The following is a 24,999-nucleotide window of genomic DNA, read 5'->3' on the forward strand; positions in this document are numbered from 1 at the left end:
ATCATAACCTGAGCCCAAGTCATGGGCTCAACCGACTGAGCCACCCAGGCACCTCTGTCAATTTCACTTCTTGACCAGCAATGTATGAGAATTCCAATTGCTCTACATCATCACCGACCTCTTTCACACATCGTGGTTTTAATATGCATTGCTCTTTGATCAATGGATTGAGCAACTTTCTTATGTTGGTTGACCTTTAGAATATTCTCTTTGGAAGTGTGACTGTTCAAGGTTTTGTTTTTTTTTTTTTAACCATTGTTTTTCCTATTGGATTTTTCTTATTTAAAAAATTATTTGGATGTCTATTTATTTTTGAGAGAGAGAGAGAGAGAGAGACAGACAAACAGAGCAGGAGTGGGGGAGGGGCAGAGAACAAGGGAGATACAGAATCAGAAACAGGCTTTAGGCTCCAAGCTGTCAACACAGAGCCTGATGTGAGGCTCAAACCCCTGAACCATGAGCCCAAGTCAGACACTCAACTAACTGGGCCACCCAGAAGCCCCTGGATTTTTCTTATTTTTAAGAGTTCTTTAAACTGTTCTAGAAATGAGTCCATTTGTCACCTACAGGTAGAGTAAATATCTTTCAGTCAGTGATTTCCCTTTCTGCTCTCAATTTTAATATAGCCCAGTTTATCAGTCCTTTTCTTTTTAGTTACTGTGTATGTCTGTCCTATTTGAGAAATCTTTGCCTAGCCCCAAATAATTTCTTCTAGAAACTGTATGATTTTACCTTTCACATCTAGACCTGCAATTCGGTTGGAATTGTTTTTGTGTATGGTATGAAGCGAATGTGCAAGTTTGGTGTTTTCAATATCCATATCCAAGTGACACTGCATCATTTATTGAAAGGCCATTCTTGGCGTACCTGGGTTGCTCAGCCAGTTGAGCCTCTGACTCTTGATTTTGGCTCAGGTTCTGATCTCACGGTTCATGAATTTGAGTCCCACCTCTGGCTCTGTGGTGGCATTGCGGAACCTGCTTGGGATTCTCTCCCTCTTTTCTCTGCTCCTTCCCTGCTTGTGCATGGACACACGCTCTCTCTCTTTCTCTCTTTCAAAAATGAATAAATATACTAAAAAATAAAAAAAAGGAAAGACCATTCTTTTTCTACTACTCTGCAGCTCTATCTTTGCTATAAATCAGGTATCCATGTATATGCAGGTCTACTTCTAGATTCTTTATTCTGGTCAATTACATAATACAGTCTTAATTATTATAACTTTATAACAAGTCTTTTTAAATATATTCTTTTAAAAAATGTTTTTAACGTCTTTTCATTTTTTGAGAGACAGAGCACTAGCAGGGGAGGGGCAGAGAGAGAGGGGGACACAGAATCCAAAGCTGGCTCTGGGCTCCCAGCTGTCAGTACAGAGCTCGATGCGGGGCTCAGACTCATGAACTGCAAGATTATGACCTGAGCTTAACTGACCGAGCCACCCAGGAGCCCCACACAAGTCTTTTAAAAAAATGTTTGTTTATTTATTTTGAGAGAGAGAGAGAGAGAGAGAGAAGGAGCATGAGCAGGGGAGGGGCAGAGAGAGAGAGAAGCAGAATCTCAAGCCGACTCTGTGCACAGAGCCTCATGTGGGGCTCCATCCCACAAACCATGAGATCATGACCTGAGCCAAAATCAAGAGTCAGATGCTTAACCAACTGAGCCACCCAGGCGCCCCTATAATAAGTCTTTAATGTAGCAGTATAAATCTTTCAACCTTGTACTTTATCTTGGTGACTCTTGGCCCCGTTGCATTTCCATATAAATTTTAGAATCAACTCATTAATGTCCTAAAAATAAAAGTCCTTACTGCCATTTTGATTTGGGTTGCATTGATTCTAGCAATTGATTTGGGGATAACTTACATCTCAATAATGTTGATTTATCCCATCTATGTGCATTTCTTTGAGGTCTTCTTAAATTTTTTTCAAAAATGTTTTACAGCAGGACGCCTGGCTGGCTCAGCTGGTATAGCATGAGACTCTTGAACTTGGGGTTGTGAGTTTGAGCCCCACATTGGATGTGGAGATTACTTAAAAATAAAATCTTAAAAAAGAAAACGTTTCAAAGCTCTCCGTGTACAGGTCATGTGTATCTCCTTTATGCCTTCTAGGCATTTGATGTTTATCTCTGTTATAAATGGTAACATTTTGATTTCATTTTCTAATTGTATCCTGGTGTAGAAATAAAACAAATTGACTTTTGTATCTTGACCTTGATCCTAGTGACCTTACTAAATTCAGTGATTACCCCTTACAGGTTATCTATAGATTCTTCTCAAATTTTTCCACGTATAATCTTGGCATCTGTAGATAATGACATGTTTATTTCTTCCTTTCTGATCCATGTTTATTTATTTTTCTTCACTCTTGTACTGAGGAGAGTCCTTCAGGAGAATATCGAAGAGTAGTTATGACAGCAGTTGCCTGATTTCATTGTCTGTCTCAGGAGAAAGCTTTTAATATTTCGTTATTCAGTATTACGTTTACTACAGGCTTTTGTGATAGATAGCTTTTTATCAGATTAAGGAAATTTGCTTCTATGCCTAGTTGGCTGGGTCTTTTTTTAATCCTAAAAAGATGTTAGATTTTATGAAATGCTTTCTCTATGTACTCAACAGATAGCTTCACCAAAAAAAGATGCGCAGATGGCAAATAGCATAGGAAGAGGTACTCGGCATCATTAGTCATTATGAGTATGCAAATGAAGATCACAGTGAGATACTACACACCCCACAAGATGGCAGAAATTAACAAGATTGCCCATTGTTAATGAGGCAATGAAGGACGTGGGGACCAGGGACTCAGGGACCCAGGGACCGGCACTCTCATACACTAATAGCAGAGACTTACAAAGGCACAACTTTGGGAAAGAGTTTGGCAATTTCTTTATTTTTATTATTATTCTTAATGTTTATATTTTAGAGAAGAGAGTATGAGCAAGAGAGGGGCAGAGAGAGAGGGTGACAGAAGATCTAAAGCGGGCTCTGTGCTGACAGCAATGAGCTGGATATGGGGCTCAAACTCACAAACTATGAGATCATAACCTGAGCTGAAGTCAGGTACTCAACCAACTAGGCCACCCAGGCACCCCTGGCAGTTTCTTTACAAGTTAAACATCTGATCCAGCCGTTCCACTCCTGAGTATTTACCCAAGAGAAATTAAAATGTATGTCCACTCATTCATTTGTATGAGGACTTGCAGTGGAATGGAGATAACAGTTTTATTTGTAGTAATCCCAGATTGGCAACACCTCAAATTCCCATCCACAATGTATTCATAATTGTCACATTTCTATATAATGAAATGCTACTCAGCAATAAAATCAATGAACCACTGATACTTCAACAACATGGATGAATCTCAAAATAATTATGCTAAATGAAAGAAGCTGACAAAAAAGAATACCTACTATATGATTCCATTTGGCATCTACTGAGATGATCATATGTTTGTTTTTTTTCAGTTGGTCAATATAGTGAATGACATTGACTTTCAAATGTTAACTTATCTTGGCATTCCTGAGATAAACTCTACTTGGTCATGGCGTATTGTCTTTTTTCTTTTTTTTATATGTTGTTGGATTCACTTTACTAAACATTTTCTTTAAAAATTTTTTATATGTTTATTTATTTTTGAGAGAGAGAGACAGAGCACAAGCAGGGAAGGGGCAGAGAGAGGGAGACACAGAATCCGAAGCAGGCTCCAGGCTCTGAGCTAGCTGTCAGTACAGAGCCTGATATGGAGCTCAAACTGACTAGCTGTGAGATCATGACCTGAGCTGAGGTTGGACACTTAATCGACTGAGCCACCCAAGTGCCCCCAAATTTTCTAAGAATTTCTGTTTGTATGTTTATGAAGGTTATTGATCTGTTGCAGTTCCCCTCCCTCCCCACAATGACACTGTCTCATTCTGGTATTTGGGTGATGCTGACCTCCTAGAATGGATTGGGAAATGTTTTTTCCTCTTCAATTTTCTGGAATAGATTATATAGAATCAATAGGTGGAGCTGTTCTATAAATGTCAATCAGGTCAAGTTAGGTAATAGTATTATTCAAGTCATATATATATATATATATTTAAGATTTTATTGTTAAATAATATCTATATCCAACATGCGGCTTGAACTCACAGCCCCAAGATCTCTAAGAGTCCCAGGCTCTACTGACTGAGTCTGCCATGTGCCCCCAAGTCTTATATATCTTTATGGATCTTCTATCTACTTGCTTAAATTATTGAGGGAGGAACTTTTAAATCTAACTATAACTGTGGAATATTCTATTTCTTCTTACAGTAAATCAGCTTTTATTTTGTATATTTTGAGTTTCTTGTTATTGAATAGTATATCAGTATTTAGGCTTATATTGTTCTCTTGAGGAATTGACTTCTATATGGTTATGAAATGACCCTCTTTGTTGCAGGGGATTTTTTCTCTGAAATCGGCTTTGTCTGATATTAATATCTAGATATTAGTGCTAACATGGTGTATCTTTTCCCATTCTTTTATTTTTAACCTATTTCTTGGATTATATTTAAAGTATATTTCTTATAGACAGCATGGAGTTAGGTCTTTCTTATCTAATTTGACCAGCTCTGTCTTTTTTTTTTTTTTCCAAATAGTTTATTGTCAAATTAGTTTCCACATAACACTCAGTGCTCATCCCCACAAGTGTCCTCCTCCATGCCCATCCCCCCTCCCCCCACATCCATCAGTCCTCAGTTTTTGTCAGCATTCAAGAGTCTCTCATGGTTTGCCTCTCTCCCTTTCCCCCACCATTTCCGCCCTTCTTCTCCCCCTTGTTCCTCCGTCCAGTTCCTCCTAATCCTCCTATACGTGCAAACATATGATATTTGTCCTTCTCTGCCTGACTTATTTCGCTCAGCATAACACCCTCAAGGTCCATCCATGTTGCTACACATGGCCAGATTTCATTCTTACTCATTGCCATGTAGTATTCCATCATACAGATAAACCACATCTTCTTGATCCATTTGTCTGTTGATGGACACTTAGGCTCTTTCCACATTTTGGCTATTGTGGAGAGTGCTGCTATGAACATTGGGGTACATGTGCTCCTATGCCTCAGCATTTCTGTATCCCTTGGGTAAATTCCTAGCAGTGCTATTGCTGGGTCATAGGGGAGTTCTATTGTTAGTTTCCTGAGGAACCTCCACACTGTTTTCCAGAGGGGCTGTACCAGTTTACATTCCCACCAACAGTGTAGGAGGGTGCCCGTTTCTCCACATCCTCGACAGCATCTAGAGTTCTCTGATTTGCTCATTTGAGCCACTCTGACTGGCGTGAGGTGGTATCTCAGTGTGGTTTTGATTTGTATTTCCCTGATGAGGAGGGATGCTGTGCATCGTTTCATGTGTCTGTTGGCCATCTGGATGTCCTCTTTGGAGAAGTGTCTGTTCATATCTTCTGCCCATTTCTTCACTGGGTTGTTTGTTTTCTGGGCGTGTAGTTTGGTGAGTTCCTTATAGATTCTGGATATTAACCCTTTATCTGATATGTCATTTGCAACTATCTTTTCCCATTCCGTTGGTTGCCTATTAATTTTCTGGGTTGTTTCCTTGGCTGTGCAGAAGCTTTTAATCTTGATGAGGTCCCAATAATTTATTTTTGCTCTTGATTCCCTTGCTTTTGGGGATGTGTCAAGTAAGAAGTTGCTGCGGTGGAGGTCAAGGAGGTTGTTTCCTGCTTTCTCCTCTAGGGTGTTGATAGTTTCCTGTCTCACGTTCACGACCAGGTCTGTCTTTTGATTGGGCTGTTTAGGCTATTGAAATCTCACGTGAACATTGGTGTGTGGGTTTAAGTTTACCATCTTGCGATTTACTTGCTATTTGTCTTATCTAAGCCTTATTTACTTTTTCTGTCACCTTCTGCACTGATTATTATTTTTGTTTCTATTTTATCTCCTCTGTTGGCTTATTAGGAATAATTCTTGGGGGCACCTGGCTGATTCAGTTGGTGGAGCATGCGACTCTTGATCTCAGGGTTGTGACCTTGAGCCCTGCATTGGAGTAGAGATTATTTTAAAAATAAAATCTTAAAAAAAAAAAAGGAATAACTCTTTACAGTGTTTTCTTAGTGGCTGCTTTAGAAGAAGGGTTGGCAAACTTTGGCCTTTGGCCAAATCTGACCTGCTGCCTTTTTTTTTTTTTTTTTTTTAATAAATGTTGGTTTTGATTGATGGTTTATCTTCTCCTTACAAATTGCATTTCTTTTCCTCTTTGCATGCCTGTTAATTCTTAATTGAACAGCATATATTTTTCATTGTATCTGTTGGGTGCTGGATCCTTTTCCCGTCCTGTAAATTCTTGTGCTTTGTTCTGGGATGCAGTTAAGTTACTTGGTAACAGTTGGAGTTTTTTAAGTTAAGCGTTAGCTGGGACCGGAGCAGCCTTGAGTCTAGGGTTGATTTTGCTCTATTTCGGAGGCAGGCCTCTGCACATTCTCGGTCCTGGGAATTACAGAGCTTTCCCCTCTGATGTGTGAGCACAGGAGGCCTTCCTGGTTTGGCGTAAGCTATTCCTGCACCGCTGTTCAAGTATTACTTCCACTTAATTCTTTCAGCTGGTTCTTCCCCAGCCTTGGGCAGTTTTCTTGCACATGTATCCTGAGCAAAACTCAGGAAGCTGCCGGAGGGGACCCAGTGCCTGTCTCCAGAGCTCCCTCTCTGGGGAGCTCCCTTCTTGGATTCTCTGCTCTATCAGCTCTCACCACCTGGCCTTTCTGGGCTTTCGGATTCATTTCTTCAACTCAGGAAGGCGGCCGGGCTCCCCCTGGATTCCTCCATCCAGTGCCGCAGCCTGGAAAGTTCTCCAGGCAGTAAGCTGGGGGCAATCCTACTGTGCACCCATTTGCTTCCCATTTCTCGAGGATCCCCATCCTTTGTTGCTTCGTGTCCAGTGTCTTAAAAACCATCACTTGCTGTATGTTGTCCATGTTTAACTTTTCTTTCCCCAGCTAGGAGGGCAAAGCCAGCCCCATTTTGGTTGGAAATGGAAGTTCAATTATCTGGAATGTTTTTTTAAAAATCTTATTTTGGGGGGAGCCTGGGTGGCTCAGTTGGTTAAGCGGCAGCTGCCTTCGGCTCAGGTCACGATCTCAGTTTGTGGGTTTGAGCCCCACATTGGGCCCTTTGCCATCCATGCAGAGCCCGCTTCAGATCCTCTGCCCCCCTTTCTCTCTGCCCTTCCCCTCTTTGTTCTCTCTCTCTCTCTCTCAAAAATAAATAAATAAATAAATAAATAAATGTTTAAAAAGATAAATAAAAACCTTATTTCTTCTGGCTCTTCTCAAGAGGGTGGGTTTCATACAGGTGGTTCCACCATAGCCAGAAGCAAAAGTGATCTTTTAATTTTAAGTGTCTATTTATTTTGAGAGAGAGAGGGAGGGAGAGGGAGAGCACGAGTGAGAAGGGGAGGGGCAGAGAGAGGGAGAGAGAATCCCAAGCAGGCTCCATGCTTGTCAGCACTGAGCCCAATGTGGGGCTTGAACCCATGAACTGTGGGATCATGACCTGAGCCAAAACCAAGACTTTACAGTTAGCTGACTGAGCTGCCCAGGCACCAGGAAAGTGATCTTCTCTTTAGTCAGGAAGGTTTTTTTCCTTTCCCAGGGGAAATGCCCTTCCTTTTGCCTAGAAAGAAAGAAAGAAAGAAAGAAAGAAAGAAAGAAAGAAAGAGAGAAAGAAAGAAAGAAAGAAAGGAAGGAAGGAGAGAAAGGAAAGAAAGAAAAGAAAGAAAGAAAAGAACCCCCTTTCATTGCTGCTTCCTCTGCAAACTGTCTCACTCACTTTATAGACTTTTAGAAAACAAAAGCTAGGAAGCCTTGCATCTACTCTTTTCTTTTTTTTTTTTTTTATAAATATTTTTATTTATTTCTAGGAGAGAGAGAGAGACAGCGTGAACAGGGGAGGGTCAGAGAGAGAGGGAGACACAGACTCTGAAATAGGCTCCAGGCTCTGAGCTGGCAGCCAGCACAGAGCCCGACGCAGGGCTCGAACCCACAAACAGCAAGATCATGACCTAAGCGAAAGTCGGACGCTTAACCGACTAAGCCACCCAGGCGCCCCGCATCTACTCTTTTCTGATTTGCTCTCTAGTTCCCTTAAAGAAAAAAATACATAGCCATCCGCCTACTAAATGGGGGTGGGGAGAGAAGGGAGGTGAAGAATAAATACATCATAGATTTATCTCTTGGGTGTTTTCTCCCGTCCAAGTACTAATCAGGCCCGACCCTGCTTAGCTTCCGAGATCAGACGAGATCGGGCGCGTTCAGGGTGGTATGGCCGTAGACTCTTGGGTGTTTTCTAACCAAACATTTCTTCTGCTTCCTTTACCTGCTTCCTCCTCAAGCCAAGCAAATTAGGCCAGATTGTGCCTTCCCATTATTCCATCCACTGGTCTGCGGGGTCTGACTATGGGCCACACGCAGGAAGAGGAGGCACAGCTGGGACCTTCAGAGCCTCGGCTCATTAGACCAACTGGGTTCAAACCCCAGCGAGGTGTTTTCACTTAGGGGCTCGTGTGTGATTTGGGCGAGTGACTTCACCTAAGCCTCAGTTTCCTCATCTGTGCAGCTCGTTCCCAACGGCACCTCCTGAGGGGTCTCTGTGGGCATTGGGTTTCCGAGTCTGAAAAGCAGTTTTGTGTTTCCAAAAATTCAGAGATTAAGAAATGGGCCTCAAAGACAGTTTCTGTGCAACCTCCCCCCCAACTCTAATGCATCTCTCCTTCTTTCTGTCTCCTGGCTCTCTTTATCTGACTTCTGCACGCATTTTCTCTGTCCACGTTGGGACTTGGACGTTGAGACAACGTGGCTCAGGGCTGTGCACATCTGCAGAGTCAGGGTGGACCCCCCTCCAAAATTCAGCTTCAACGTCAAGATGGGTGATGTTGCACTCTCACATAATGAGGCTTTCTGGGGAGCGCAGGGTGTGCCTCCTAAACTGGCCCCAAAATGGCTGAGAGAACCATAGGGGAGAGACATACTTGGGCTTTTATGGTGGGTAGTTGGTGGAGCTGGAGCGAGGGCAAGGGCTGGTATGGTTTGAACTTCTGGCGGGCACCAAAGGCAGAGAACCTCCAGGCCTTTCCGTCAGTTTGCCCAGTGTGCAGCAGCAGGGTGTGTGTGTGTGTGTGTTGGGGGGGGGGGTGCTGAGGCTTACAAGCGGTGAGTCCCACGTCGAAAACGAGTCATGCTCTATTAACACTCACGGGTTGGAGTCTGTCATCAGTCTGCTGTGCAGACATGTCACACGTGGAGCCTTAACAGTTGTCTCTCATGTGAGACATTGTCCCAGCTGTGCGGCGGGGCGGAGGGGAGCGGGGACTTACGTATCATTTCTACGTCACAACCCAGACATCTACCATTTTTAGTGGATTGTCTACAAATGATGCCCTCATGCTTTTTAACTGCAAGGCTGCGCAAAGCAGAAACGGAAACTCACACCCGGCTCGCACGGTGCCCCGACGGCCAGCCCGGCTCCGGATTTCCCCACGTCTCCGGGTTTTCCGCGCCTTGCAGCCGTGTGAGCCCGGCTCCTCTTCCTAGCTGCTGCAGAACGGCTTTGGGGCCCCTTCCTGCGCGACAAATCTGTCTTCTCTATCAGATCCTTCCTCTTCCCTGGGACAATAGGCTTCAGTGATGTGACCAAGTTGCCGGGTTAGGGGAGAGGGGATGCTTAATTATCAAGAGGGAGAGAAAGTGAAAGAAGTATTAAAAAAAAAAAGTTACATGTTTATCTCCCATCAAAGGCGAGTTCCTCTCCTATTCCATTTAAAATAAGACTTTAAGGAGCACCGGGCTAGTTCAATTGGTGGAACATGAGACTCTTGATCTCAGGGTTGTGAGTTTGAGCCCCACGTTGGCTGTGAAGATTACTTAAGAATAAAATCTTGGGGTGGGGACCGGGTGGCTCTGTTGGTTGAGCCTACGACTTCAGCTCACGTCATGATCTTACGGTTCGTGAGTTCAAGCCCTGCATCAGGGTTGCTGCTGTTGGCAAAGACCACTTCAGATCCTTGTCCCCTGCCCCATCCCCCCTACCCCCGGGCTCGTGCTCTCCCTCAAAAATAAACATTAAAAAAAAATAAAATAAAATCTTCGGGTGCCTGGATGGCTCAATCAGTTGAGTGCCCCATTCTTGATTTGGACTCAGGTCATGATCCCAGGGTTGTGGGATTGAGCCCTGTGTTGGGCTCCTTGCTGAGTGTGGAGCCTGCCTGAGATTCTCTCTCTCTCTCTCTCTCTATCTCTCTCTCTCCCCCCTCCCTCTCTCCCCCTCCCTCTCTCCCCCTTCCTTGCTTTCGTACTCTCTCTCCCTAGCTCTCTAAAAAAATAAAAATAAAAATATTGAAAATAAAATAAAATAACACTTTAAAATGCTCTTTGTTTTCTGCCTTTGTCAATTCTCCGTGCTAATTTTTATTTTGTTTTTGTTGTTCAGGTTTTACTGCTGCATATCCAACACAAGCCTCCATTCCTTTTAAAAAACAGATTTCAGCACTTCCAGAATCAGAAAAAAAGGGATTCAATAGTCAAGCCCAAAGATTTTATTATAAAAAGGTAATGACATCGTCTTAGAGACTATACTTTCAGTCTGGGTTTGAGCTCCGGGTACGCAGGAGTCGGGCTGGTGCGGTTGTCCTGTGACCAGTAGAGGGCAGTGTCACCCAAGGAGCCAACAGCCTCTCTCTTGTGCAAGAATTTTAAGAATGAGTTGGGAAGTTGTTAGCTTCAGGGAGAACAATGGCATCTGGACTCATGGTGCCATATTGTACCTCAAACATTTTTTAAAAGAAGAAATGTATTTTAAAACTTATTATAAAAGTATAAAATTCAAAAATTCCAGGCATATGAAGTAAAGGGTAAAAATTCTTTTCCCTCCCTCTGGCCCTGTTCACTCTTTATGGCAGGATAGGAAATAACAACGCTTTCTTCAAATAACATTAAAGGAAAAACAAAAGAGCTGAATAAATTTAAAATCACACTTGTGATAAAGACCTCCCTCTTTTTAAAACCTTCCTTTAACAATGTGTTATTTCTGTTCCTGTACTGTTCTGTTCCTCCCTCCCCCCTTTCTACACATATCTGTGTCTCTTTATCCCTTTGATCTGGAAAATTCTGCATGGCTCCTCTTGGGCCCTCAAGTAGCTTGGGATTTCATTAGCTAAAGGCTCAGGAGTCCGACCTTCTGGTCTCTCACCAGCAGGGGGCTGAAGCACCTCACCAACGTCCTTAGTCTTTAAAATCTTCGTTCCTTCATTCATTTAACCAAGATCTTTAGAATAACGTTCTTTTGAAGGAGTCAACATCTCAGTTACCTTTTGCCGCATTCTAAAAATGTTTTTGATCCTGCTACCTTGCCAATATGGCGGAGACGGAAGGAGAAGATGGCAGTTCTGAAGGCAGGTGGGTCAGGAAGGACCTGGGGCCCTCAGCAAGCCCCTTTGCCCCTCGGCCTGTTCCTGCTTCATAAACAAGAAGGCTGAACGAGAGGACGCTACATTCCTTTCACTTCTAACATTTTAGGATTCTAAGAAAGCGAATAATAAAGGATATAGTGTGTGTGTGTGTGTGTGTGTGTGTGTGTGTGTATAGGTTTGCGTGTGTGTGTGCGCGCGCACACACACACACATTTTTAATTGCTGGAAGGTTCACCTCAGAGAAGTTAAATAAGATATTTGCTCAGGACTTTTCTCTCTTCTCCATCTAGTCTCTGTGTCTGTGTTTTAACTGTCCACCTGTCTCTGTCCCTTCTGTTTGGGGTCCCATTTGTCAAGTCAGTAATAATAGGCTGTCCATTCTCTAGAATACTTGCAGTCCAGACTCCAATAAAAATAGGAGCAGCCACCATTTACTGATCCCTTCTAGGTGTGAAATCACTTTTAGACCATGTCCCTAATCCTCAAGAACAATGCCAAAAGGAAAGGTTCATTATCTTAATTTAACAGGAGAGGAAATCGAGGCTTAGGGGAGTTAAATGACCCACCCAAGGTCATGCAGCTCACGGCTTGGCACGGAAGAGGCCCTACATAAATATTTGCTGAATCAACATGGAGAGAATTAGACCTCAAACCCACGTCTAGTTCACTCCAAAGCCTGTTCTTTCCACACGCTACCACACCTTTTGTGGCCTGCAAAGCCATGCATTTGAGTTATGAAAGTCAGCAGGTATGTTTCTGAAAAGGCCTTAGCCAGACCGGCCCCAGCTAAGTGGGGAGTCTGAAGACTCCCATCCAGGAACTGAAGGGGCCAGCACTTCGAGTTAACATTCAGTCCGCTATTGCTTTTCAGAAACGTTTCTACTGAAGGAATGAAGAGGGGAACCAGCCAGAAGCAACCTCAAATACAGAAAGAAATAGCTCAGAAATCTGATTCATGCTTCTCAGATGTAGTCACGTTGGTTTGACAAAGTGGGAACTTTCAGCTGAGTATTTGAAAGCCTTCTGTATATAAGTAGGGAATTTTGTGGCAAGAGCATGGGATCCGTAAATCAGGTTCCCTGTGTTCTGCCCTGTTAAGGAGATGTGTGCCTTTAGACTAGTCACTTGACCTCTCTGGGCTTCAGTTTCCTCATCCGAAACACAGACAAGGTGGACGATATAATTTTGTCGCTTCTTCAAGCTATAAAAACCGAAAAAGATGTTTCTCGTTCCATGCCCATTATTCTCATTTTTCTCGAGGGCAATGGACATGGACAAGCGAAGGATCTTGTTGAGCATCACCCAATAACTCAGTGAGGCAAGACAAATTAAAAACAGATTTTAAAACTCTGATGTTTCACCGCCCTTCTTAGGGCATTAATCGTCCACACCCTGTGCCTGATCTCATAACTTGGTTGTATCCTCACATTAGTTCCGTGACCCATTTAGCACGTCCTCGACACAGCGAACCGGTGCCTTGTGAAATGGGCACTTCCCTTATCCGTCTAACTTTGTGGGGAAACGCTGCCCAGTGCCTATGCTCTGCCATCGGTCCTTCATGGAGCGCGATGTGGGCACTGGCAGTTTAGACTGCTGGAAGTGAAGTCGGCCTCCCCACACATTTGTACGATGACTTTCCGACGTGCAGGCGACTCTGTGTGCATGAAGAGACATGCCCGATCTGGGGCAGAGCGTAGCCCAGGAGCAATGGACGTTTTCTTCCTCCACCTCCCTGTTTCTGTCTCTGTTTCCCTCTAGATGCTGGTCACTGCTTTCCAGGCCGCGTTGCACTTATACTATCTTTGTGTCATCTCAAAAGCAAGGATGTTATGATAGCCAGGCCCATGATTCTAAAGCCAGCTTATCCCTTCCAGGCTCAAATCCATGAATGCCAGGAACCTATGGGCATTGTATCCTCTAGAAAGGCTCAATTTAAAAACACATGTTATTTTTATATAGAGCTTACCACCCTCCCAAATGGTAAGCAGGCCCGTGTTTCATTTGTGTGAAATTGTAGAAAGTTAATACTGTTTCACTTCTTAACTTGACACGAAGCACTGGATCGGGGTTATTTTACATGTCAGGGATATTCATTCATTCATTCATTCATTCATTCATTCATTCAATTAGAAAGAGAGCGAGCGAGCAAGCTGGGGAGAGGGGCAGAGGGAGAGAGAGAGGATGTTAACCAGGCTCTACACTCAGCACAGAGCCCCGCACGAGGCTCGATCCCACAACCCTGGGATGATGACCTGAGCCGAATTCAAGGTCAGGCTCTGCCTGGCCTTTCTGCTCTGGGAGCCCAACTCCTCCGGGTCAGTTACCAACACGCCTCCCCATGGGGTCTGCGGTATCCGTTCCTGGCAGTAACAACTTGGCAGGCACCGACCGCGTGCCAGGCCCCCCTCGAAGACTTTTGCATTTATTAATCCATTAAATCCCCATAATCAGCCTGTGAGCTGAGTCCCATCGTTATCCCTGCTTTTCAGATAACGACCCTGGGACAAAAAGTGGGTTGAGTAACTTGCACGGCCGGGGTCAGGCAGAGCAAGGACACACGAGGGCGGCAGCTCCTGGTTCCCAGCCACTGTTCCCCGCGCCACCCCGGGATGGAAGCAGGGACACCTCTTCTGAGCTCTGACAGCCACTCTCATCCTACTTTCTGCTTCACCTGAAGGCAGTGGGTGTGTGCGTCTCACCTTCACTTGTCCGGAAACTCCTGGGGTCGTCACTGTCCTCTCTTGACCCCAACAGCCCCTCAAAAGTGCATGGAGTGAATGAACCCCACTACAGTCTATGCTTCCCTTGTTGGGTCCCGGAACGCACCCTGTCTGGTTTGCACTGTCCTGCTGCGGCCTCTCCATCCCATTCCCAGAGCGTGTGAGCTGCTCACAGGTCGTGCTCTGGCCTTCCTCGCACCTTAGCACAGGCCCTGGTCCATGGTAGTTTGTTTTTGTTTTTTAACGGTTATTTCTTTTTTGAGAGACGGAGACAGACAGAGCACGAGCAGGGGAAGGGGCAGAGAGAGAGGGAGACACAGAATAGTAAGCAGGCTCCAGGCTCCAAGCTGTCAGCACAGAGCCCGATGTGTGGCTCGAACCCATGAACTCCAAGATCATGACCTGAGCCAAAGTCGTACGCTTAACTGACTGAGCCACCCAGGGCACCCCCCCCAACAGACACTTTTAAGCCCCTCATCAGACCCCTAGTTTTCATTCATCTTGTGCACGCCTGAGAAACACCGGTTCCCCACCCCCAAGAGAGACCAAATCAAGGCCTAACATCTTAGAAGAGTCAAAGGGAGCCCTAGTGTGGCCTTTAGCCAATGATCCAACAGAGACCACGGTTTGTAAGCCAAGAAGCAATTTGATGAACCATTGATTCGAAAGTATTAATTGGACAGAATTTATGAAATCAGGGCTGGAAAACTCGGGCTGTGTAACTGGCTGCAAGCTGTGGGTCTCCAAGCTTCCTATAACCCATGGACATGTCTGGAGTGAGGGGGTACACGGTCTGCTCCCTGTGTCCCCTCCTCATGACCTCCATAACCTATCCCAGGGTCAAGCAAATGGAGATCTTTGTCCCACCCCCGCAGAGGCTGCCTTCTGGGACTTTAATCCTTCTAAAGGGCTCTCAAAGTGCCTGTCAGCCAAACGTCCCCCAGATGTGTGCTGGGTGGAGGGAGAGGAGCACACGAGCCAGTCATCTCTTGCTGGATCTCGCTCTCCAGGTCTCTAACCTCCATGGGAAGGTTTGGCTCCTGGCGGCTGGGTGGAAGTGTCGGCGGTGCAAGGGTAGAAATGAGAACAGGGGTGGCCACATACCGGCTCTCACCCCTCTGTGCATATTTAATCCTCCACTTTGGGGCGGGCCCGGGAAACAGCACGTATGGTGTCCACTTAGTTCTTTCCGTGCTCGACACGCAGTAGAGCTGAGGTCAATGGTTCTCTTCCCTTCCCCCTTTCCACCCCCATTTTTTGCTTTGCTTAGTTTTGCCTTCTGGGGTGGTCTTGGCCAAGAAACCAAGGTCGGCTAAGTTCACCCCCGTTGCAATCTGGGTTCTTGTTTCTGGGATCTGCTCTGAGAAGCCTCGAGTCACCAAAGCCACGGAAGGTTAGTCATGTGAGCTGTTATCCCAGAGGTGAGAGGTCTGGACTTTTACTGCCCTCCCAGAGAGCCATTTGCCACGTCCAGCAGTTGCCGGAGAAGGCCCGAAGGCTCTGCGTTTTTCAGGTTTTCTTCTAGGAGCTTAGAAACCTCCCCAGGTGTGGTGTGAAGGTCATGGTGAGCTGAGAGGCCAGCTCTCCCCTCCACAAAGGGAAGTTCCGATTAACAACATTTGCCAATTTCTATGGTGTGAATACTCCCACCCTGGGTGACTGTCAAGCTCCCGCTGGCAAAATCTCTGACATTCTAACAGTCCCCCTCTTGGGCTGCCCTGGGCCAGCTCCAGCATACCGCTGCCTGGACATTCCTTCAGAACAAACAGGCAGACTCTCTCCCTCGCGGCTGAGAGGTGACAGCCCTCTTCCTATTTGGCCTGGACTGAAACCAATTTGCAACACAGCAGAATTAAAACATGATCTGGAAGCACGCCTGGGTGGCTCCGTTGGTTAAGTGTCCAGCTTCGGCTCAGGTCATGATCTCACGGTTCGTGGTTTCGAGCCCCACGTCAGGCTCAGTGCTGACACCTCAGAGCCTGGAGCCTGTCTTTGGATTCTGTGTCTCCCTCTCTCTCTGACCCTCCCCTGCTCACACTGTCTCTACCTCTCTCTCAAAAATAAATAAAACATTTAAAAAATAAATAAATAAATCATGATCTGGGTCCAGCAGGGTTGCCAGATTGAGCAAATAAAAACACAGGATTTCTAGTTAATTTAGAATTTCAGATAAATGGCAAACAGCTGTTTGAACATAAGTATGTCCCCCCACATTGCACGGAACATACTTACACTAAGATCATTTTCCGTTATCTGAAATTCAAACTTAACTGGGCACAGTGGGACGGAGAGCTTTTATCAGGCAACTCTAGCTCCTCAGACACAGGCAGATGCCCAGGCGTGTGAAGGTGTCGAGTGTGGCAGTAAACTACTGGCTATAGGTGCGCGCCTTCCTTGTTCACTGTTCAAACATGGAAGAGTCATGGGTTCATGTCTTGCTTCTGCTTTCCCTTGACTTAGGGGCTCTCCAAGCTAAGAGGCACCCAAAGAAAGGCATTTTAGTCCGATGTCTTTGATTTGAAAATAAGGAAACTGAGGCCCAGAGAGGTAACTCGCTCAAGGTCACTTAGCGAGGAGCAGCACCGAGACTGGAATTTTTGGATTCAAAACTCCATGGGATTTTTTTCCCCTTCTATCCTATATCTTCTCATTTGAAAGTTAGTTTGGGTTAGTGCTTAAGGGTAGTAGACTCTGTATGTTGGGTGGAGGTGGGCAAAATGGGTGAAGGGAGTCAGAAGGTACAAACTTCCAGCTATAAAATAAATAAGTCACGGGCATGTATTGTAGAGCATGACAGCTACCATTAATAACACCGTATCGCATGTTTGGAAGTTGCTAAGAGAGTAGATCTTAAAAGCTCTTATCACACACACACACACAAAAGAATTCTGTCACTGTGTGTGGTGACAGATGTTTACTGGACTTACTGTGGTGGCCACTGTCCAATGTATAAAAATATAGAATCATTATACCGTATACATGAAACTAATATAATGTTATGTGTCAGTTATCCCTAAATTAATAAAAAAAAGAATTGACTTTGTACTAGAACCTCTTGGGTTGAAACTCTGGCTCTGATGATTACTAGTCATGTGACCTTGGGCCTCATCTCTTTTGGTCCTGACCTTCTGTCTTTAAAAAAGATGTTTTTTAAAATGTTCATTATTTGGAGAGAGACAGCACGAGTGGGGGAGGGGCAGAGAAAGAGCAAGACAGAATCTGAAACTCCAGGCTCCAGGTTCTGAGCTGTCAGCACAGAGCCCAACACAGGGCTTGAACTCACAAACCACAAGATCATGACTTGAGCCAAAGTCGGACGCTTAACTGACCGAGCCACCCAGACACCCCTGTCCTTCTGTCTTTAAAATGGGGATTAAATGAGTTACTGACCATAAATGGTGGCTCAGGTGGTCAAGCATCTGAGTCTCGATCTCAGGGTCGTGAGTTCAAATCCCGCATTGGGCTCCATGCTGGGTGTGAGGCCTACTTAAAAAAAAATAATAATAAAGTACTCAGGGGCTCCTGCGTGGCTCAGTTGGTTTAAGTGTCTGACTCTTGATTTCTGCTCAGGTCATGATCTCACAGTCATGAGATTGAACCCCTCATTGGACTCTATGGGGTAGAGCCTGCTTGGGATTCTCTCTCTCCCTCTCTCTTTGCCTCTCCCTCACTTTCTCTCTCTCTCTCATAAACTTAAAAAAAAATGCTCAGAACAATGCCTAGCACACAGTGAGTGGCCACTCAATAAATAAATGCTAACCCTACAAATAGCCCCCTAGAAAAATCTCTTCCTTGTTACCAGCAGCTCCTCGAATCTTCTCCCCCATGCAGGGCGCAGCCGATGGCGCTGGCGCACTTGGTCTTGGGGCACGTCTCATGGGCTGCCCCATTCTCCCTGGTGACCAGCCCCCCTGTACCCGAGGTCTTCATCACCTACAAAGTGGGAATCGGTGCCCCTTCACCCACCTGCTTTGAGCAAGGCTCAGACGATTCCCCGCATTTAAAATTCAGCACAGAAGAACCTATTAATCCCACTGACTGATGGCCCTATCCCAAATATTAAACCTTAATCACACACCGCTCAGGCTGGACTGGAAAGTCCTGGAAAGCCCTGGAGGCAGCTTAAGCTTTCTTTCTGCCCTGAGGAGAGTCGTAGGGATGGTGGAGACAGGATGAGCCTAGCAGACAGAGGTTGGAGAGAGCAATTCTGCAGTCAGGCTGCCCGGATTTAAATCTGGGCTTCACCATTTACTAAATGTGGACCCGATGTCTCTGGGCCTCCCTTTCCTTAAAATGGACTTGATAACACCCCCACTGCAAAGGGTTTGTGTCCATCATGCCCCTAGGATTGAATTCAGGTACTGCCGTTTGTAGCAGTGAGATGTTGGGCAAATGCATCGCCATGTGCCTCAGTGTCTCCATCTGTAAAATGGGGACAATAATCCCTTTCTTGCTGGAGGATTAAACGAAGCGAGCTTTGAAAAGCTTGTGACATCAAGTAGGCACCCAGTAAACTCTCAAGACAATGGAATGTCCTTTTCATTTCACACCACCTGCTTGGCCAGCTCCTGTCGGCAGATACCCCCCCTGCTAACTTGTGTGGGAAATGAGATGAAAGCCCCATTAGCTGCAAAAGCAGAAATGAGCTTAGAAATCAAGCTTTTGTTTATCTCTCTCTCTCATACCTGCATCACTTAGCATGTGAGCCTCAATGAGCCTGCCTCCTTTTGTTTGAGAATTACAAATGGACTTGTTTGGGATGGTTGTTTTTGTTTCATTTTGCTCTATAAACAGAAACACTCCCTGATTTCTCTTCTGAAAGGCTGAGGAGGAAGCTGAGTCAGGTGGGTGCGGTTAACGTGACATTGGTCATCGGTCCCTCGCCTTGGGTTTGGCGGGACCAATCAGCACACACTGACTCACGCATCAGCCGCACTTAGCATCCTATCGTGTGCTCGCTTCTCTAATGGCACAACAAAACACCAGCATTCTTCTGGAGTGCAGGGCAGCATGGTGGAGAGAGAGCCACGGCTGTGGGGGTCCCAGACCCGGGTTGGTCACTGAGACAGTGCCTGGGCAGGCTAAGGTGTGGGGGAGCCAAGCTGTCACCTGGGAAGTGGCGGTGCCCATCCCTGAGGGATTACACTGAGCCTTAGCATAGATGTGATGGGTGTAAAGCTTCCAGAAAAACACAGTGCAAATGAATGTATCCCAATGACACCATGTTCTCTTCCTTTCAGGATAATATCCCAGGTCCTGGGTTCTACAATGTCATTCACCAGTCTCCGGTGTTCAACAGTGTCTCACTGTCGAAGAAAGGGACATGCACTTTTCCCTCTACGGTGAGAACCCTTTCCTTGAGTAAGGCCATTAGCGGATCGGTAATTTCCTTTGCTCATTGCGCAAACACGTATTGGTCATCTGGTCCCTTCTCTCCAAATGCCGTGGTTCTAATTAAGAGAGTAACCGCCGCCTCAGACGTCATGCAGGTAAATTAGAGCCTGTGTCTTTAAGTAATTTCCCCCCACTGCCAGACATTGCCGGAGTGGGAAGAGCGGCCAGAGGGATGCTCAGGACCTGATCATGCACAGTCAATGTTGTCGCCATGGAGCAGACTGAGCAGATGTTTTCCTGAGATTTTCAGGCTCCAGGAAAAAGATCTCACCCTAATATGAGGTTTTACACTGCTCGGTCTCATTGGGTTATTCAAATTATTGAGAAATCTGATGGGAGCAAAAAGAAAGCAGGCAGCAGACCTGAAATGTAGCGCTCTCCCTCCCTCGCTATTTCCCTTCTTTGCGAAGTGAGGGTGTCTATCTTTGTGGATGCTTCTAAGAATCACGGAATTCTATGAAGTGCTGATGTCCCTGACCAGACTCGGGCAGGATTTTCTTGTTCTTTATTTGAATATTTGTAAATTGGCAAGAATAGATACAGCAGGGGAAAAGGGTCAAACTAGGCTAAGACTGGCTGAGGTAGGAAAGTGGAAAAGAAACAACCCCAAACTAGCATCAAAAAAACATGTATGCGGACTGTCCCTTTAAAAATTATATCTTGGGGTGCCTGGGTGGCTTAGTTGGTTAAGCGTCCGACTTTCGCTCAGGTCATGATCTCGCAGTTCGTGGGTTCAAGCCCCGTGTTGGGCTCTGTGCTGACTGCCAGCTCAGAGCCTGGAGCCTATTTCAGAGTCTGTGTCTCCCTCTCTCTTTGACCCTCCCCTGCTCACGCCATCTCTCTCTCTCTCTCTCTCTCCTAGAAATAAAAATATTTTTTAAAAAATTATATCTCAGGGCACCTGGGTGGCTTAGTCGGTTAAGCATCTGACTTTGGCTCAGGTCATGATATCATGGCTTGTGAGTACGAGCCCATGTCATGCTCTGTGCTGAGCTCAGAGCCTGGAGCCTGCTTCGGATTCCGTGTCTCCCTCTCTCTCTGCCTCTCTCCCACTGGCTCTGGCTCTCTCTCAAAAAGTAAGTAAACACATTTAAAAAATTATATCTCAAGGAGCACGTGGGTGGCTCCATTGGTTAAGCGTCCGACTTTGGCTCAGGTCATGATCTCATGGTTTCGGGGGGTTCAAGCCCCGTGTCTGGCTCTGTGCTGACAGCTCAGAGCCTGGAGCCAGCTTTGGATTCTATCTCTCCTTCTCTCTCTCTCTCTCAAAAATAAACATTAAACATTTTTTAAAGTAAATTATCTCTTACAAAGATGTATTATAATCTGACATTGGAACTGATTAAAAAAAAGAAAAACAAAACACACCACACAAAGGATCCATTTAAGACACACCGAATGCAGCCACTTGCTGGAATTTGAGTTTGGCAGAGCTGAATACTCAGGGAGCGGGCTGACTTTGGAGCTAGCTCCCCATCAGCAAAGACCTTGAAGTCCCACCTCTCCCCATGAGCTTACAGAGCCACCACGCCCCCACCTCACTTTCTGCCCTGCACATAAAGAGACCTGAAAGCTATGCCACGGAAATGCCATCTCATGAGGCTCTGGCACAGGAGACTCGACTTAAGACCTAAATCCTGACTCAGCTGTGGATTCTCGATGTGGCCTCAAGCACGCCACCCTTCCGTGTCCCAGTTGCCTCATAAAAGTGGAGACTCCCTGGAGGCTCAGGGCAAATTGCAATGAGCAAAATACTCTTTGAAACTGCGGAGGATTGTAAACATGTCAGCTATTATGAGTGTTACCACCTGAGTCACAAGCAATCGCTCCCGCAACACCTAGGTTTTCCCTCTGTGAAATTCTTGGCCGTTCAGTGGCACTGCCCTTTCCTGCTTGGTGCCAAAGAAGGGACTGAATTAGAGCATGCGAGCAATTCCCGGCTAGGCTTGGCGTGCGGTAACTTTCCGAATGACGAGGCCAGGCCATGTGGAGGAGAAGTGGCCCAAGGGAAGGTCCGAGAGTTACAGAATCGAATCATGCCTGTCAGGTCTTTATAACATACAGACGGAACCCAAAAAGGAGGTGGTGCCAGCTTCTCCTTCCCGCTTTGATGGATATGTGGATTTCTTTTTTATAGACATTTGGGTTCCTGTAAGCAGCCCACAGAGGCTGGTGGCGATCTGTTAGGAGATCCCACATGGTACCCGGCTCCTCTTTGCATGGAATGAGAATTTCATGCCTTCCCCACTGCCCCCCATGACTTTCACATTTGGCACCTCCTCCTTTTCCGGATCTGAAGACTCAGAGGGAATTAAAAGTAGTCGTCAGAGAAAGATCTGCTTGACTGACACTGGTCTGGCAGGAGGGGCGTGATTGTAGGTGAGGCTGACCACAACACTCTGTGGGCCTATAAATTCCAGAAACTTCCTGATGAGTGCTGGAACCACTACACCGACCTTTGGAGAGGACCTGTCATCTCTCTAAGTCCAGATCATTTAGAGAGCTTCAGTAGTGTATTCTAAACCCTTCTTCCAGAATTATTCATGAGACTTAGGAGTGAGAGGAGGCTGGTGGGAGGAGACTTTCTGTATTTGCATGGCACAGGAGTGGTTCTGGAAGAGTGTGGCAGTGCAGGAGAGGGGTTCGTGAGTGCCAACACGTGGCCGGATTGGAGACCACAGGCCCGGCAGTCAAAGTCAAGGTGTAGGGTGGGTTGTGTGAGCGAGCGTTAATTCAGCCATACTCTGAGACACATTCTATTACACTGCTTTGTGAAGCTTTGCTTCTAATGAACAATTAGAACAATTTTTTTTTCCCTACAAAAGCATGTTAACAGCTATTCTAGGCCAGAAAGATTTGATGATCCAGTAAGTTTCAGAAAGGCCTGGTTCAATATATTTAGGTCTCTTTATTGTAGGATTCTTCTCAGGGCACTTAATATGGTGGCGTGTATTAGCTTCAGAATGGGAAGGTGCTATGAGACCTTCTCAAGTTGATTTGGCTCTGGAACGCTCTCCCCGCTGCTGCCACCACCAACACTAACTTATCTTATGCACCTGCTATGCCAAGAAACACTTAGGAGATGGTGCACCTGCCTAAGGAGATGGTGCACCTGCCTAATCTGTTGCCTACAAACAGTACCACCGGAGAGGGTTCCCACCCTTCTCCTATGGGAGTGAAGAGGAAAGAGGAAAGATGTGCCTATCCCACCGGGTAGAGGAGAGAGCATAGCGGTTCTTCTGAACTAGAACCTTCCACAGTCATTTATCAGCTGCTCATCTTGTAAATGAAAACATGTATTGCTTTATTCCTTTTGACCCAGTCCTCTTTAGAATGAGACATCTAGGGGCGCCTGGGGGGCTCCATCGGTTGAGCGTCCGACTTCGGCTCAGGTCACGATCTCACGGTTCGCGAGTTTAAGCCCAGCATAGGGCTCGGTGCTGACAGCTCAGAGCCTGGAGCCTGCTTGGGATTCTGTGTCTCCTTCTCTCTCTGTCCCTCCCCTGCTTGCTCACGCTCTCTCTCTCTCTCTCTCTCTCTCTCTCTCTCAAAAATAAACATTTAAACAATTTTCAAAAATGAGATATCTAATCTATACTATATAGTAGGGGCAGACTGCCTGGGTGATAATATTGGGTCCATCCTCATTTGACGGACAAAGTCCGGTCTCCTCATCTGTAAAGTGGGGATAATCATAATACCCACTCCCCAGGTTTTTCATGAGGATTAAAGGCAACAACCCATGAAAAGTACTCAGTTAACCATTGCCCAAAACTCAAAGGCAAAGTGCATACAGGGCTGGGGTGACCTTACTTCTGGGAACATCGGTGAATCCTGACACTTAGGAGGAGGCCAGCTTGGGACTTGAACCCAGGTTAGACTCTGAACAGCTGGGACCCTGGACAGGAAGTTCTTGCCCCTGGGAGCCCATCCACTCACATACCATCGGTGGCCCATAGACTGGATGTTGGGACCGACTGCTACTGAGCCCAGGGTGAGGAGTTGGTGGGGGCGGGGGTTCATGCCTTCCCACAGCCTCACCCACCTGCGGTGCTGTGTAGTTAGTGACCCCTAGCCAGCCGAGGAAGCCCAGGGCAATGTTCTCAAGCTTTTCACCATAAAATAATGAGAACTTTTTTGTTTGTTTTATCGGACTCCAATACTTGCCATACTATCCTTGGGTAAAGTGATGCTATCACCTAGTTACTATGGCTTTTGCCCCTTTTCATTTGGCAAACATTGATTCTGTTTGTTTTCCGGAGTTTTTTTTTTTTTTTTTCAACTGAAAATAGTTCATTATGGCTTCCTGGAAGGAGTAGAATCGATTCTACTGAGACAGAAAAATACTGTAGGGTTTTTTGAAATCAGCAATTAGGTGAGGGATCGGAGGCACGGGTGGACAGCAAGCCCCAGGGACCCTTGTGCCTTTAAGACATTAGAAGCAAACTTGTTACTTAAGCAATCCAGATTACTTAATCTTAGAAACAAGACGTGAGGTTTTACTCAGAAGGAAAGCCTTGGCTGGAGGAAGAAAGTCTAAAGCTTCCCATCATATAAATTACCCAACAGCTGATGAGTCAAGTGTAAGTGGCCTGAATGGGATTGCGTGGCAATGCCTTTATGGCAAAATCATTTTTGCCAAGTCCCAAATATAAGATGAATAATTTGAGTTAGTTTACAGAAGTTAAAACAGGCCAGAACTTGCAGCCTCCGAGAGCAGGCCCTCAAAACCTGAGGTCAGTTTATCCTTGTTACCTGCTAGAGTTCAGCGTTTACAGATTGCTTTTAGACCTAGCGCTGGGCACCATCCCCTTGACATCTGTCCTTTGGAGCCACCAGATTATGTAAGAGTGCTGATGCCTTTGGCTTTCTCCTTACAGCGGGCCCGATTGGACACCATCATTTCTAAATACCCCGCAGCGAACGCATACACTCTTCCATCACGTTTTGTTTCGAAGAAAGACTTCAGCAATTCCTGTTCCAGCATGTTTCAGTTGCCAAGCTTTGTGAAAGTCCTCAAATCTGAAACTCCCGCACCAAACCATTACAACGTAAGAACGTAGGGTGTGCTTGTTAAATATATATTGAATGAACGCTTTACTAAAATAAATGAAGGGTGGGGGGAGACACTTTGGGAAACAGCATTTTAATGTAATTAGTAAATCAGTTAGCATTTGTTGACTGCCCAGTGGGTACTTGAGGCTGGGCAAGGCCTTTGGAATTTGCAGGACCTGGAGAAAAATGTGGAGGGTGGAGCAGCGGGAAGACCCGTCCCTGGAAAATACTTATTGTAATCACTCCTATCATAGAACCTTTCTGGGTCCATTTTCTCATCCGTGCAATAGGCATATCATTTGCCACTCTGTCTGCACACACTATCCATTTGCCTTTTAGGTCCCTATAGGGAAAATTAACTTCCGTATTTCCATATCAGAAATTGGTTTTTTA

At 45.7% G+C, this 24,999-nt stretch overlaps 1 protein-coding gene across 5 annotated transcripts in view; it reads left to right on the forward strand.

Moving 5' to 3' along the window:
• STPG1 (sperm tail PG-rich repeat containing 1) overlaps positions 1-24,999 on the forward strand; it is a 53,673-nt gene that overhangs the window by 7,791 nt on the left and 20,883 nt on the right. For 4 of the 5 annotated variants that reach the window (XM_039230671.1, XM_039230660.1, XM_039230653.1 and 1 more), the window contains 3 exons: positions 10,459-10,577; positions 19,398-19,499; positions 24,432-24,602. In XM_039230671.1, coding sequence (XP_039086602.1) covers positions 10,459-10,577; positions 19,398-19,499; positions 24,432-24,602 — 392 coding nt within the window. The remainder of the gene's footprint in view (positions 1-10,458; positions 10,578-19,397; positions 19,500-24,431; positions 24,603-24,999) is intronic. The other variant, XM_039230677.1, reaches the window with a different exon arrangement.

This window comes from Hyaena hyaena, unplaced genomic scaffold (assembly GCF_003009895.1).
Source record: "Hyaena hyaena isolate Hyena2069 unplaced genomic scaffold, ASM300989v1 scaffold_3, whole genome shotgun sequence".
NCBI lineage: Eukaryota > Metazoa > Chordata > Mammalia > Carnivora > Hyaenidae > Hyaena > Hyaena hyaena.